Raw genomic sequence first — 14,362 nt, forward strand, 5'->3', positions numbered from 1 at the left:
ATACATTTAGATTTTAAAGAAGTACTAAAGTGAGCTAAAAATTAACATTCAAATCATATTTTAGGGCAAAAGAAATGAAATAATTAAAATAATCCACAACTAATAGAGTGGGAACAAATAGCAATTAACATCTGGAAATTAATTGGTAACTATAGCTACTTTTAGTTTTATTTTAGCTTTTAATAAAAAATAAATGAAACCTATAAATTAGTAAATTTTTAAATGTATTTTCTATTTCGTTCTCCTAGATAATTTGTTCTTTTTCCAATATATACGCTTACATTTTAAAGAGGTTTTATTGTGGGTGTTACATTGTGTAATTTTCGTTGTATTTTCCAGTCTTGTGCCTTGGGTATGTCATGTATATTTTTTTTTCCCTTTTTAAATTATGATGGGGAACGTTGTTCCCCCAAACCTCCTATTTTTCCTATTCCTCTCACTCCCTTCTTTTAACCCTGTTTTTCCTTGGGCTGCTCCTGTCCCTGGTGGTTATGGGTTGAGAACTGGCAGGCCAGGAAGGAAAAGTCTGGGAAGAAGGCAGTCAAAAGAGTTCTGCATACAAAGCCAGGGGCTTGGTGAGTCTGTCGGTGAGGTTACATGCATCATCAGGCAAGTAAAGCCATAAGGAAGAAAATAATAGGCGTAGGCGTAGGCGTATTAGCGACTGCCTCAATTAATCTAGACATTAAAGTGGGCCCCTATGACAATTGTTGTTTGTTAAACATGTGTGTGTGTTTATTACGAAAGGAATACGTTAGAACAATGGGCTATATGTATCAAGAACAGAATTTGCAATTACCAAGTAGAGAATTTTACTGAATTGCTATTTGGTAATCGCAATTTGCAATGTATCACACAAATTACTAATGCTTTTGCGATTCCTTTGGATTCACAATCTGTGATTACCAAAAATAGGAAATCGCAATTAGGTTATTGCAAATGTCGCATTTCGGAGCAGCTTGATGACCTCTCAATGAGGAAGTGAGGCAATCCATGCTGTTTCCAGCCAGAACACAGAGGCAGAGGAGGAGGCAGATTGTTGTAGCACAGTACTTTGCAGCCTGTTTGGAGTGTTTTTTTTAACACCTAACTCATCATGGCCACTGATTGGAATACCGAGGAGGCTGGAGAGTGCAAAAGAAAATTAAAATTCAGTGAGCAAGAACTGGAGGTGCTCACAGATGAGATTGTGAAGAGCCATGATACGCTCTTTGGGAAGAGCTCACTGCAGGTACCAGAGTGAAAAAAGGGAAATTTGAAAGGACATCCAGGCCACGATCAGTGCAGTGAGTGTCACTCAGCGCTCAGTCAAGGTAATCCACAAGAAATGGTATGACTTACGGACACGGGCCAAGGAGAAGGTAGCAAAAACAACTTGCGGAGGCAAGGCAAACTGGTGGAGGACCATCCACCCAGCTCTCCAGCCTCAGTAGTGTTACTGCCCCTGTGATGGAAAATAGGTGTCAGAGTTCCAGACATAGTGCAGCTTCAGAGGCCTCACCAAGACATAGTGCTGAGCCCACTGAGCGGCCTAGTGGAGTGCATGGATGGAAAAAGTGATAAAGACATGTATCTGTGGTTATTGTTTTGGGACATTACAAAACATTTGTCATGTTTGTGGTGACACATTTGATTTAAGCACAACTTGTACTTTTGAAAACTTCTTTTGAGTGCTGGCATATCTGACCTAAAGTTAAGTCAATAAGTATGATACCTTCAGCAAGATTATGAAATGCTTGGTCTCACCATTACTTACATTAAAAATAATTGTGTGTTATTTCAGCACGTCTTTGTCTGCCTTCTGTTGCTCTTGATCCATCTGCAGATTGATGGGGTGGTCATGGTTCATCATCATCATCCGAATCTGAATTTGAGAGGCCCAAGGGTATGCCTTTTAATGTTGCTATATTTTGTAACATGGCACATGTAGCCATGATTTTACAGCTGGTTTTGGCACTGTACTGTAATGCCCCGCCGCTTTTGTGTAAACACCTGAAGCAACTCTTGAGCAAGCCAAAAGTCCTCTCTATCATGGTTCATGTTCTCCTATGTGCTGCATTGTAGCACTGTTCACTTGGAGCTGATGGGTTCAAATGTGGTGTGAGGATGAATGAGTGCACTGTATATGCACTGTCCTACTATGATAAAAGCAAATTATGGGTCATTGTCATCAGTTACTGCTTCTGTAATCTATGCTACACAGTTTAGTGGAAAATTACCAAGTAGGAATCCTTCTCCAAACTCACCGTAGCCGTGTGCAGATTTCACTATGCCTAAAAATATAAGAATCATCTGTACTACCAGGAAATATGGCCACTAAATCAGTTATGATATTTGAGGCACTCCTCGCCATGATGTAGAGAGCAGCCATTGTGGGAGATGCTGATGCACTCTTGGACTGTTTACATAGGCTGCACCTGATTACCACCTGATTTGAGTTGGTGGTAAATTGCACATGCAAAATCACCATTTTGCAACCATTCACAATTTGCAAATGGTTCATATATTGATTTTGCGACTACCTATTTGCGAGTTGCAAATTAGAGTCGCTATTTTAAGGAATCATTATTTTTTGCAGTTCTCTAAAATTGGCCTGCAAATGCCTTTCATAAATTAAGAAAGGCTAATATAGTGATTCGCACCATTTGGGAATGCTAAATCAGTTGATACATATGGCCCCTAGAGTCACATGTACCATCATTACATTCGCAAAAAGGGGTCACACGTTGTGGACTTCGGCAGCAGGAGGGGTGGGACCTTTGGCCCCTTTAAACCTGATTTGCGTGCCCGCTTCGCGGGACGTGCCCGGGCCAAGCCCGGGCTGAGGGCGGGCCCGTCCTGCGCCAGTCATCGACCGTTAGAGGCTGGGCTGGGCCACCCCCCTTTCATCTTGCCGGGGATGGTAAGTTTTTTCCTTTTTGGTGACTACTTATTGTATTAGCCCCTGGAGAGTTTTTTGCTGAAAACCCTTGTCTCAAACTGCGTATCCTGCTGCTGCTGCCCTCGGTGGGGAGCTATTGTTTGTTAAATGGGGCGGAAAAAGGCCCAACTATATGGAGCCATGAGTGGTGGAGGTGGCAGGGAGGGCAATGTAAATACCACCTTGGACTCCTTTCTTGCGAGAGCGGTTGGGGTTGTGACAAAGGAAATTGACTTGGCGGAGAGGAGGCTATCTATGGAGTTGGAGGATTGGGGTCATGTCTCATTAGCCAGTGATCCCTCAGTGGCTTTGGAGGAGGAGGAGGGGGTGGTGGTCCACCATGGAGGAGAGCTGTGTGCTGTATCAGAGCGTGACCATGCAAAGAATTTAGGGGACTCTGGCGACCCAGGGCCTTCGAGAAGAAGCAAAAGGCTTTTGCTGTCTTCTCCTGTGGCCTGTTCTATGGATAAGTGCAGCCCCCCGCCAAGGAAGAAAAAGACACTGAAGAAATCTGTCCCTAAAATGAAAGCTTCTCTTGTTCCAAGGAGCTATATGGTGGTATAAATTCCAGCGAGCTAATGAGCTGTTATAAGGAAATGCCTCCTTGGCATGGTTACCCCTTGACTTTTTGCCTTTGCTGATGCCAAGTTATGATTTGAAAGTGTGCTGAGGCCTGCTAACCAGGCCCCAGCACCAGTGTTCTTTCCCTAAAACTGTACCTTTGTTTTCACAATTGGCACACCCTGGCATCCAGGTAAGTCCCTTGTAACTGGTACCCCTGGAACCAAGGGCCCTGATGCAAGGGAAGGTCTCTAAGGGCTGCAGCATGTCTTATGCCACCCTGGTGACCCCTCACACAGCAGAGACACACTGCTTGCCAGCTTGTGTGTGCTGGTGGGGAGAAAATGACTAAGTCGACATGGCACTCCCTAAGGCAGGGTGCACTATACCATAGGTGAGGGCATAGGTGCATGAGCACTATGCCCCTACAGTGTCTAAGCAAAACCTTAGAAATTGTAAGTGCAGGGTAGCCATAAGAGTATATGGTCTGGGAGTCTGTCATACACGAACTCCACAGCACCATAATGGCTACACTGAAAACTGGGAAGTTTAGTATCAAACTTCTCAGCACAACAAATGCACACAGATGCCAGTGTACATTTTATTGTGAACTACACCCCAGAGGGCATCGTAGAGATGCCCCCTGAAAACATACCCGACTTCCAGTGTGGGCTGACTAGTTTTGCCAGCCTGCCACACACCAGACATGTTGCTGGCCACATGGGGTGAGTGCCTTTGTCACTCTGTGGCTAGTAACAAAGCCTGTACTGGGTGGAGGTGCTTCTCACCTCCCCCTGCAGGAACTGTAACACCTGGCGGTGAGCCTCAAAGGCTCACCCCTTTGTTACAGCACCACAGGGCATTCCAACTAGTGGAGATGCCCGCCCCCTCCGGCCACGGCCCCACTTTTGGCGGCAAGGCCGGAGGAGATAATGAGAAAAACAAGGAGGAGTCACTGGCCAGTCAGGACAACCCCTAAGGTGTCCTGAGCTGAGGTGACTCTGACTTTTAGAAATCCTCCATCTTGCAGATGGAGGACTCCCCCAATAGGATTAGGGATGTGCCCCCCTCCCTTCAGGGAGGAGGCACAAAGTGGGTTTAGCCACCGTCAGGGCTAGTTGCCATTGGCTACTAACCCCCAAGACCTAAACACACCCTTAAATTGAGTATTTGGGGGCCCCCAGATCCGAGGAAAACAGATTCCTGCAACCTAAGACGAAGAAGGACTGCTGACCTGAAGCACTGCAGAGAAGACAGAGACACCAACTGCTTTGGCCCCAGCCCTACCGGCCTGTCTCCCCACTTCAAGAGAAACTGCAACAGCGACGTGCTCCCCAGGGTCCAGCGACCTCTGAAGCATCAGAGAACTACCCTGCATCTAAAAGGACCAAGAACTCCTGAGGACAGCGGCCCTGTTCTAAAGAAACCAAAACTTGCAACAAAGAAACAACTTTAAAAGGACTCCACGTTTCCCGCCAGAAGCGTGAGACTTTCCACTCTGCACCCGAAGCCCCCGGCTCGACCTGCGGAGAAACACCACTACAGGGAGGACTCCCCGGCGACTGCGAGCCCGTGAGTAGCCAGAGTTGACCCCCCTGAGCCCCCACAGCGACGCCTGCAGAGGGAATCCAGAGGCTCCCCATGACCGCGACTGCCTGCTTCAAAGAACCCGACGCCTGGTAAAAACACTGCACCCGCAGCCCCCAGGACCTGAAGGATCCGACCTCCAGTGCAGAAGCGACCCCCAGGTGGCCCTCTCCCTTACCCAGGTGGTGGCTACCCCGAGGATCCCCCCCCTTGCCTGCCTGCTTCGCTGAAGAGACCCCTGGGTCTCCCATTGAAACCTATTGCAAACCCGACGTTTGTTTGCACTCTGCACCCGGCCGCCCCGTGCCGCTGAGGGTGTACTTTTTGTGCTGACTTGTGTCCTCCCCGGTGCCCTACAAAACCCCCTGGTCTGCCCTCCGAAGTCACGGGTACTTACCTGCTGGCAGACTGGAACCGGGGCACCCCCTTCTCCATTGAAGCCTATGCGTTTTGGGCACCACTTTGACCTCTGCACCTGACCAGCCCTGAGCTGCTGGTGTGGTAACTTTGGGGTTGCCCTGAACCCCCAATGATGGGCTACCTTGGACCCAACTTTGAACCCTGTAGGTGGTTTACACACCTGCAAAACTAAGAAACACTTACCTCCCCAGGAACTGTTAAAATTGCACTCTCTAGTTTTAAAATAGCTTATTGCCATTTTTGCCAAAACTGTACATGCTATTTTGCTGATTCAAAGTTCCTATGATACCTGAGTGAAGTACCTTTCATTTGAAGTATTGATTGTAAATCTTGAACCTGTGGTTCTTAAAATAAACTAAGAAAATATATTTTTCTATATAAAAACCTATTGGCCTGGAATTGTCTTTGAGTGTGTGTTCCTCATTTATTGCCTGTGTGTGTACAACAAATGCTCTACACTAACCTCTGATAAGCCTACTGCTCAACCACACTACCATAAAATAGAGCATTAGAATTATCTCTTTTTGCCACTATCTTACCTCTAAGGGGAACCCTTGGACTCTGTGCATGCTATTTCTTACTTTGAAATAGTACATACAGAGTCAACTTCCTACAGCTGTGAAGCAACCATTCTTTTGCTAAAGCTGAAGGAGATGATTGAGGGTATTTTGACACCTGTGATGGCAAAATTGTCGGTGATAGAAAAAGCAGTTACTCAGCTAGGCGAACTAAGGAGCCAAGTGAGCCATCTTATGGGGGGTGTAAGGCCCTGTGTTGTGTATCTCGTCCTAGTATGGATGAGAATCTACAGGAGGAAAATGCTGGGCCCCTGGGAAGTTTGCCTCAGCATCTAGATAACTTGTTGAGTTCTGGGGGACAAGGTGCCTGCATTCAATCTGTGTTGGCCCCAACTACTGCCCCACCAATGGGCAGCGGGCCCTGAATGGTCTTAGCCTCGGAAGACAGCCTGATTGTGGTTCTGCGCTGGTTGGAGGGTCCTGCCCACAGCCGGTTGGGAAGTTCAATCAGAATCCGCTGAGTAAAAAGTCTTCATTCGCCTGTCTGGATCTCCCCCCCGCATGTGCCCCATATGTGGTAGTACTGACAAATGTTCCTGCTCTGGCCCGTGGGGCAACAGAATCTATGGCTCAACTAAAGAACAAAACTGGCCATTGGCTGAGCAAAAATTGCAATTTTTTTTGTAAGGATCTTGATTATAAATGTCAGATATCCGGGCCTGGCTCAACGGCTTCTCTCCTCATACAGTCAGGCCTTTTTAAGGGCATATTCAATTGGTATGGCCCCCCTGGGATACTTTTACAATCATATGCGACTGGGTGCTGATCCCTCTCCTGACCCTGGTAGGATCCCCGCCTTAGGCCAGAATGCCCCACGGAAAATTTGCAGGAGAACATCTTACAATATAAACTCGGACTTGGCAGGGGTGAATTGACAATGCACCAAGACTGTGATTGCGCTGGAGTGGGTGGGCTCGAAGTGTAATCTTATTTCTTGGAATATTGCGGGGTATGATGCCAAGATGTCTGATCAGGATTGGGTTAGGCGTGTGGCTGAATATGATATTATTATGCTGCAGGAAACATGGTCTGAGGGGCTGGCTGCGTGGGATGGATATGATAGATTTGCCATCCCAGCAGCTCAGTCCCTCTGAGGTCGCTCGAAAGGGGGCCTTGTTACCCTCATACGTTTCTCCAAGATAGTGGCTGCCTTCCAAATTAATTGTAACCACCATGGTATATTGCCAGTTTGGGTAATTTTTTCTAATAATTTTAATGTTCTGCTGGTTAATTTTTATAATGCTGTATGGAACGGGGGGTGTCAAATTGGGATCCTTTTCTCAATTCTTCAGGTGTTGAAATATAGAATGGAGGAGGTGGGGTTGGAATTCTGTGCCATTGTATCAGGAGATTTTAATGCTAAGCTGGGCTGCCTCAATACAATGATAAATCCCTTTGACTACGACTGCGGGGACTATTTGGTGGATAACATTCAGGAACTTAGGAAGTTGGGCCTTTTGAACTTCCGGGACATTGAAGCAGTAGATTCTCACCAGCTCCCAACATTTGTGGGTAGAGGGTTTGGCACCACAATTGACTACATTTTTGTGTCCCCGTTACTGAAAAATCTGATTACTGGTGGAGAGGTATATGAGTGATCATAACCCCCTCACAGTGTGCTTCAAATTTCCAGGGGCTCTAAGTAAATTAGGGCGGGGTGGTCCTGTAACCGTGAAGATAAAAGATCAGGGTAGGCGACTTGGCTGGAAACAGGTAGATGCCCAACAAGTTATTGAGAGGGTGGTGGGGGGAAACTTACCCTTGTTCATGGACGTACTTTTGAGAGAGACTCCGTGCCCAAACGAAGTGATGGATGCCATAGCTTAAGTAAACATAGAAGTTTATTCTTGTCAGACAGTCGTTCTAACAAGTGCAGAGGTGGCTGGTTTGATAAGTTTTGTTACGATGCCAGGGCAAACATGAAAACGGCCCTCAAAGGCAATCCCAGAGATAGGCCCATGGTGAAAGCAGCAAGAATTGAGTACAAAAGGGCCCTGAGGGAAAGTAAGGATAGAGTTAAAGTAAAGGCCTGGGCAGATTTGGAGCGCACCTCAGTCCTGAAGGATCCTGGCTTGTTCTGGAAGGTGGTAAATAGAGGTTCCTTTGCCACAGAGACATCCGAGGGTTTGGGCTGCAATATTGCCCCAGAGGTTTGGGTAAATTACTTCTGTAGAATTTTTGAGGGAACCCCTTTAAGAAATAATTGGGAAAAAGAGTGTGTGGTGGTTCCCAACTTAGCGATCAGGTTTTCGCTTCAGGAAGTTATTGATGCACTCCAGGGCAGTGCTAGTAATAAAGCCCCGGGCCCGGATTCCATTCCTATGGATTTGTATAAATCTTGCCCTCAGCTATGGGCACCTGTTCTTTTAAATGTTCTTAACGCAGCAGTTACTGTGGGAATCCCTGCCTCTTGGAGGAGGGCCTGTATCATTCCAGTTTTTAAAAAGGGGGATCGGAACGACCCGAAGTCCTATCGCCCTATCTCCCTATTTGACTCTTCTGGGAAGATTTTGGGGCGGATCATCTTAAGGCGTATTGAGGCTTGGATGGCAGAAAAGGATATTTTGAGCCGGGATCAGTATGGCTTTAGGGAAGGTCTTGGCACTCGTGAGCAGTGCCTCAATCTTCTGATGATGATTGGGAAATATACGCAAGCTAGGAAGGGTACCCTCTATCTTGCCTTTATGGACCTTAGTTGTGCCTTTGATAAGGTAAATCGGTCCATATTGTGGGAAAGGTTAAGTCAGTTAGGGATGGATCCTGATATTGTGGAGCTGCTCCGGTACCTCCACTCAGGATCGGTTGCCAACGTGAGGGTGGGGTCAAATGGGGAATGTTCAGAGACTTTTGGGCTCACCAAGGGTGTTCGTCAGGGGTGTCTGTTGGCCCCTACTCTGTTCCTCTTATATACTAATGGATTGTCTGATTTCTTGGTGGAGCACTGTAGGGATGTCCCAAAGGTGAATGGCACTAGTGTCCCGGTGTTGACATATGCGGATGGCCCGCACCATGAACAGTCTTCGAAAAGCTGTTAGAGCTTAATCATCTTATATGTCAGGTCTGGGCCTAGAGATAAATTATAAGAAATCGCATTTTATGGTATGTGGTAAATCTTTGAGCAGGGTTGGGGAGCTAAAGGTTGATGATCAAACTATTAGCAGGGTCAATGAATTCCCATATTTAGGGGTAATCTTTGACGACAAAGGCTCATGGAAACCTTCTATTGCCAGAAGGAGTATGCTCTTCCATGCCTCAGTTGGTGCTACTTTTGATTTTGCTGTAAGAGTAGGAAGCAAACCCATTAAGCCTCTGCTTGAAATCTATAGGCGAAAATGTCTCCCTGTCCTGTTGTATGGTGCAGCACTCTGGATGTATATGGACACCCGAGTGCCCATCATTGAAGAAAATCGATTTTGTAGAAGATTATTGGGCGTTGGTCAAAATACCTCTGGTTTCTGCCTGCATCTAGAATTAGATCTTGAGTGTGTGCAAGATACTATTCAGCTGTCTCCCCTTTTGTTATGGATTTCGATTTGGAGAAATGATTTTGATATTTTTAATAGAGAGATTTTAAGGGATTGTTTGGCCTGTGATAATGTAAAATGCATTCCCGGGCTGATGTATATAAGAAAAATAGCACAGGAGTTGGGGCAGCCGGATTTGTTTTACTCTCCAGAGGGTCTGACTAGCCAGGATAAGAATTGGGTGAAGGAGAATTTCTTAAGAATGCGGAGAGTTGAAAGAGAGGGAAAGGAACTAGGGAAACAATCGGTCAGAGATTTTATTATGTTAAAGATGGGGGTGGGTCCTGAGCCCTACCTCCTAGTAATAATTGACCTGAGGGAAAGGACTCTTATTACTCGATTTCGTTTGGGGGTCATTAGGAATAATCTCTGCTTCCCGCTAGGTCAGTATGGTGTAAAATCTATCAGATCGTGTCCCTGTGACGGGGTGTCCCTGCATACCTTGCCCCATTTTACATTATTCTGAGTTTTTTATGCACCTTTTAGAAGACGTTTTTTACTACCCCTGCTGAGGCCAAAGGGATTTGTGCAATTTCGCCCTGCTTTTATGTGGCTGCAAATGGCCTCAGATGTATTGGTATGGAGGGGTTTGGGATTGTTTTTGAGGGGAGCCATTACCTGGCGTAATAACCTAGAGTTTTTTTAAGGGACGTTCTAGATTATTATTCTTGGAAATGATGTTTGATCTGATTTTAAATTATGATTATGCTGATTTTACTGTTTTATTGATATTATGGTTATTTATTGTTGTTTATGTAATTTAAGGGTTGAATTATTTCATACCGAATAAAGCACTCAAATATTGATTTGTGCACAACGTTTTACGAATGGAATCATATTTTGTGAACCACCCTATGTACAAATAGGTCAGTTCACAAAATACCAAATCACAGGAGGTGATTTATATTCATTAATATTTATTAGGCAGACCGCAAGGGATGGTGACCAGCATATCACTATGTCTGTGATTGTGCTTATATAAATATATTTTTTTAATGCAGCTCTTTTTCTTAAAATAACAAGGCTGCATTAAAAAAAATCTTTATTCATAAAATTTCCCATGGACCACTGCCAACTCTCCCTGACACTTTTTTCAACATTCACAAATTGGAGAGGGTCCAAGGGGAAAGAAATGTTCTAACTCATAAAATGGCTTTTGTACAGAAAGAAAAGTCCTTTTTCAGTCACAAACATTGTGATTCTGAGAATAACAGATATTGAGAGTCACAGGATTTGCAAATCTCAAATTTTCATCTGTACATAATTTGTAATGGATTTGCATTTGTACATGAGGTCCTAACTCTTGTCCTTGACTAGAACAACAATCTGATCATATTCAGGATGGTAGTATGTCTTGAAAAGATTTGTAAATTTTATTGAACTTACACATTTCTGGGGTTTAACCTTATTTTGTAAGAAATGTCTCTCTAGAACGCTCACTCCAAGCCACTAACAATAGATTTACTCCCTCAGAATATTACACCAATAGATTGTACCATTCTTTGTAATATTCTATGGGAGAACATTTATAAGTGGAAATTCGCAGTTTGTGAACATGCTCTAACGAATCTCTCTATTTGTGCAGCTAAGTTGAATTTAGCTGCACTAAAGGCTTTGTGAATAGTGCCTTCAAATGCAAGTGAAAGCTATAGGGTTCAGACTGTTTTGTATGGATAGCACTGCCCTCATGATAGAAGGTCTCCATTTATGGAACTTCTTACCACACAGACACACTTCCATTCACACACTGATTCTTGTACCATGTATAGTTCTCATATACCATATACGTAGATGCATGCATACACAAAACTACCTTGATATGGTGCACAAGAAATGTTTTTTCAAATATTTGTATATGTTCAACAAAGTGTTCTATAACTGTTTCTAGCTTAATAACTCTTCTGTCTTCTTACTGCCTAATTCATTATGTGTTTGCACACATATATAAACACATTGTGTGTATATATATATATATATATATATATATATATATATATATATACCTATACAGATGCTCGATAACTGCTTACTTAAAATGGTATTTTTATTTACAGCTCAAGATCTTTGTGCATTGGAGAGCCATGATTGTGAACAAATATGTGTGAATACACCCGGGTCATATGTCTGTCAGTGCTACGAGGGATACGAGTTAGATGCAGATGGAAAGAAGTGTATCAGTGAGTATTGCAATGGCATTTTATGTTCACGTGAGGTATATTCTAGCCACACTAATGGAAGTATAAGAGTGTGTTGATTCAACAGTGAAGGTAGACCCTTTAATGTAATTTTAGTTGGGAGGCGATGGTCTCCACTCCCCTTATGAAGGACCACCTGCCCAATTTAGAGAAATTGATAAGTTTCTAGTGAAGCCACTGATGTGGTAGCTCCAATATAGCGGAATGGCTTTTAGACTACAGTAAGCAGTGTGCTGAGGCTGAAGAAACAAATTAAAGCAGCGCCGGTGGACGAAGAAGAGTGGGTCAGGTATATTTTAGATTCATATAGGGTAAAAGAAGAAAATACAGTGGTTGTGGAGAATTTAGGGATGGTGGAGGAGCTTCCTTTGCTTCCCACTGTAAGTAGTATTCAGGATCTAATAAAAAGCTAAGAAGTTCAGGGGCCCAAGATCTAGCTGGCCTATCCTCGAACATAATAAAACTTAATCGTAGTCTGTGGGCCCAAGTTCTGAGCCCTGTGTTTGGAGCTATAATAAGTGGCCATGATTTACCAGAGTGCTGGAAAGGAAGTATCTGGGTCCCTTTGTATAAAAAAAGAGGGATATGATTCGCCCACAAGTTATTGTATGGTCACCATGTTGGACATCTCTAGTAAAATTTACATGAAACATCTGGTAGGTTTACTGGGAGAGTGGGCAGTTGGTGAAAGAGTTCTCCCAAAGGTCCAACTGGGTTTTTGTAAAGGGCACTCAAAAGTTGATGGTTGCTTTATACTCAATCTTTTGGCTGAAGGAAATGCTTTGAAAAGGAAATAGTCCCTCTATGTGCCATATATAGATTTGTCAACAGCATTTGACACAATAAATCGGGCTCTCCTTTGGAAATAAAAGCAAAACTGGAATGTTCCACCTAGTTTTTAAATTTGATAATTCAATTACATGAGGGTACGTGGACAAGGGTAGAGCTAGGAGAAATGGAGCATTGTCAAAGAAAATAGATACTCCTAGTGGTCTAAGGCGGGTCTATATTGGCCCTTCCCCTGTTTTTAATTTACATTGCTGATGCACCGCTAGCACTAAAGCAGGTTTGTTTATTTTCACCTAATTTAGGAAAATAGGTTCTTTCATCACAGTACTACGCTAATGATACAGTTCTATTGGCTCTCATTCCAATAGGCATTCAGAGGCAACTTGAAGCATTCTCAGAATATTATAAGGTAAATGATTTGTGAATAAATACATCAAAAACTAAAGTAATAGTATTTTCCAGAAGAATTACTCAGAAAATAAGACACAAGTGATGACTAAGTGATGATCATTTAGAGGTGCTAAATGAGTATAGCTATCTAAGACTTCTGTTTAGATATAATTTGAATTTTGAAGCCCACATAGACCATTAGGAAGCTCCATCTAAGGCTATTGCAAGTGCTTTACAAGGATAGACCTGCATTTGGACATAAATCTTGGGAAGTACTGAGAGAGACCTACAATGCAAAAACTGTAAATTCAGATGTGTATGGTTGTGAGGTTTTGACTGTGAAGAACATAGCCCAGTTGCAGATTATAGAAAATAATATTTGGAAAAGATGGCTTGGCCTGTCTTGAGGCTCGTGAACAGCACACTGAGGTTGCAGTTGAGACTCACCAATATACTATAAAAATATAAGCAGTTGATTCTCAATTATTGGGCCTGATTCACGGAGTTGGCAAAGGGCTGTCTGAGGCAATTAATTAAATCTTATTTACAGGTGAATGATACAGGCCAATGGGATGCCAACCTTCATATTATCAAGGTTTTCCTGGATACATTACTAGAGCCAAATCTGCAGAGTATGTCACTGCAGAAAGTTGGAGTAAAACATGTGATAAAAAAAGAAATCTAGACATTCTGACCTAGAAGATGTGGGGAAAGGACACACTTTGTTTCATTTAATAGATACATATTATGGTGGGGATATACAACTGTATTTGAGTGACATAAAATGCCCCAACATTAGAAAGTGGCTATTGAGGGGTCAGCTTGGGCAGGTGCCTGCATTTATACATTGGAAGTTGGACAACCTGGACGGGCCGACAGTTGCATTTGCCCTTTTTGTGATTATGCTCCGTTGTCTCTACCTTGCGTAATTTTATTTTGTACCTGTTTTGATAAAGAAATGTTTGCTACTCCGGGTTCTTAAAACTTTACAGGTTTGCGTGTTTGTAATTTAATTAAAGTAATTTTAAAATGAAATAATATGAGATTATTCACGTTGTAGGGAAATGTTTATCTTTGGTATCCGAATGGCTGGCCCTTTTGAATTGATCATATTTATAGATTTCATTCATATATCTGTGAGTATTAGTTATTATGATTATTTACTTGACTAACTGTCATAGGTTTTAAGTAATAATGTGTACCCTGATGTAGTACAAATTTTATGACAGTGTATAAAATGTGTATTGTTTGCATTACCTTATTGGCATAATATCAAACTGTTAAAATAAATACAAATACAGTATGGCCGAAGGTAAATACACAGTGGCTGACATGTTGCTTTGACTTCCTTCAGCATTTCTGTTTGTTTTTCTATCAGCAAAGGGGAGTTTACTTTTC

General features: G+C 43.3%; 1 protein-coding gene across 6 annotated transcripts in view; it reads left to right on the top strand.

The window, feature by feature from the left end:
* Nucleotides 1–14,362, top strand: part of MATN2 (matrilin 2) — a 508,152-nt gene that overhangs the window by 176,510 nt on the left and 317,280 nt on the right. For all 6 annotated transcript variants that reach the window (XM_069220527.1, XM_069220524.1, XM_069220521.1 and 3 more), the window contains exon 5: nucleotides 11,645–11,767. In XM_069220527.1, coding sequence (XP_069076628.1) covers nucleotides 11,645–11,767 — 123 coding nt within the window. The remainder of the gene's footprint in view (nucleotides 1–11,644; nucleotides 11,768–14,362) is intronic.

Source organism: Pleurodeles waltl, chromosome 2_2, assembly GCF_031143425.1.
Source record: "Pleurodeles waltl isolate 20211129_DDA chromosome 2_2, aPleWal1.hap1.20221129, whole genome shotgun sequence".
In the NCBI taxonomy this organism is placed as follows: Eukaryota; Metazoa; Chordata; class Amphibia; order Caudata; family Salamandridae; genus Pleurodeles; species Pleurodeles waltl.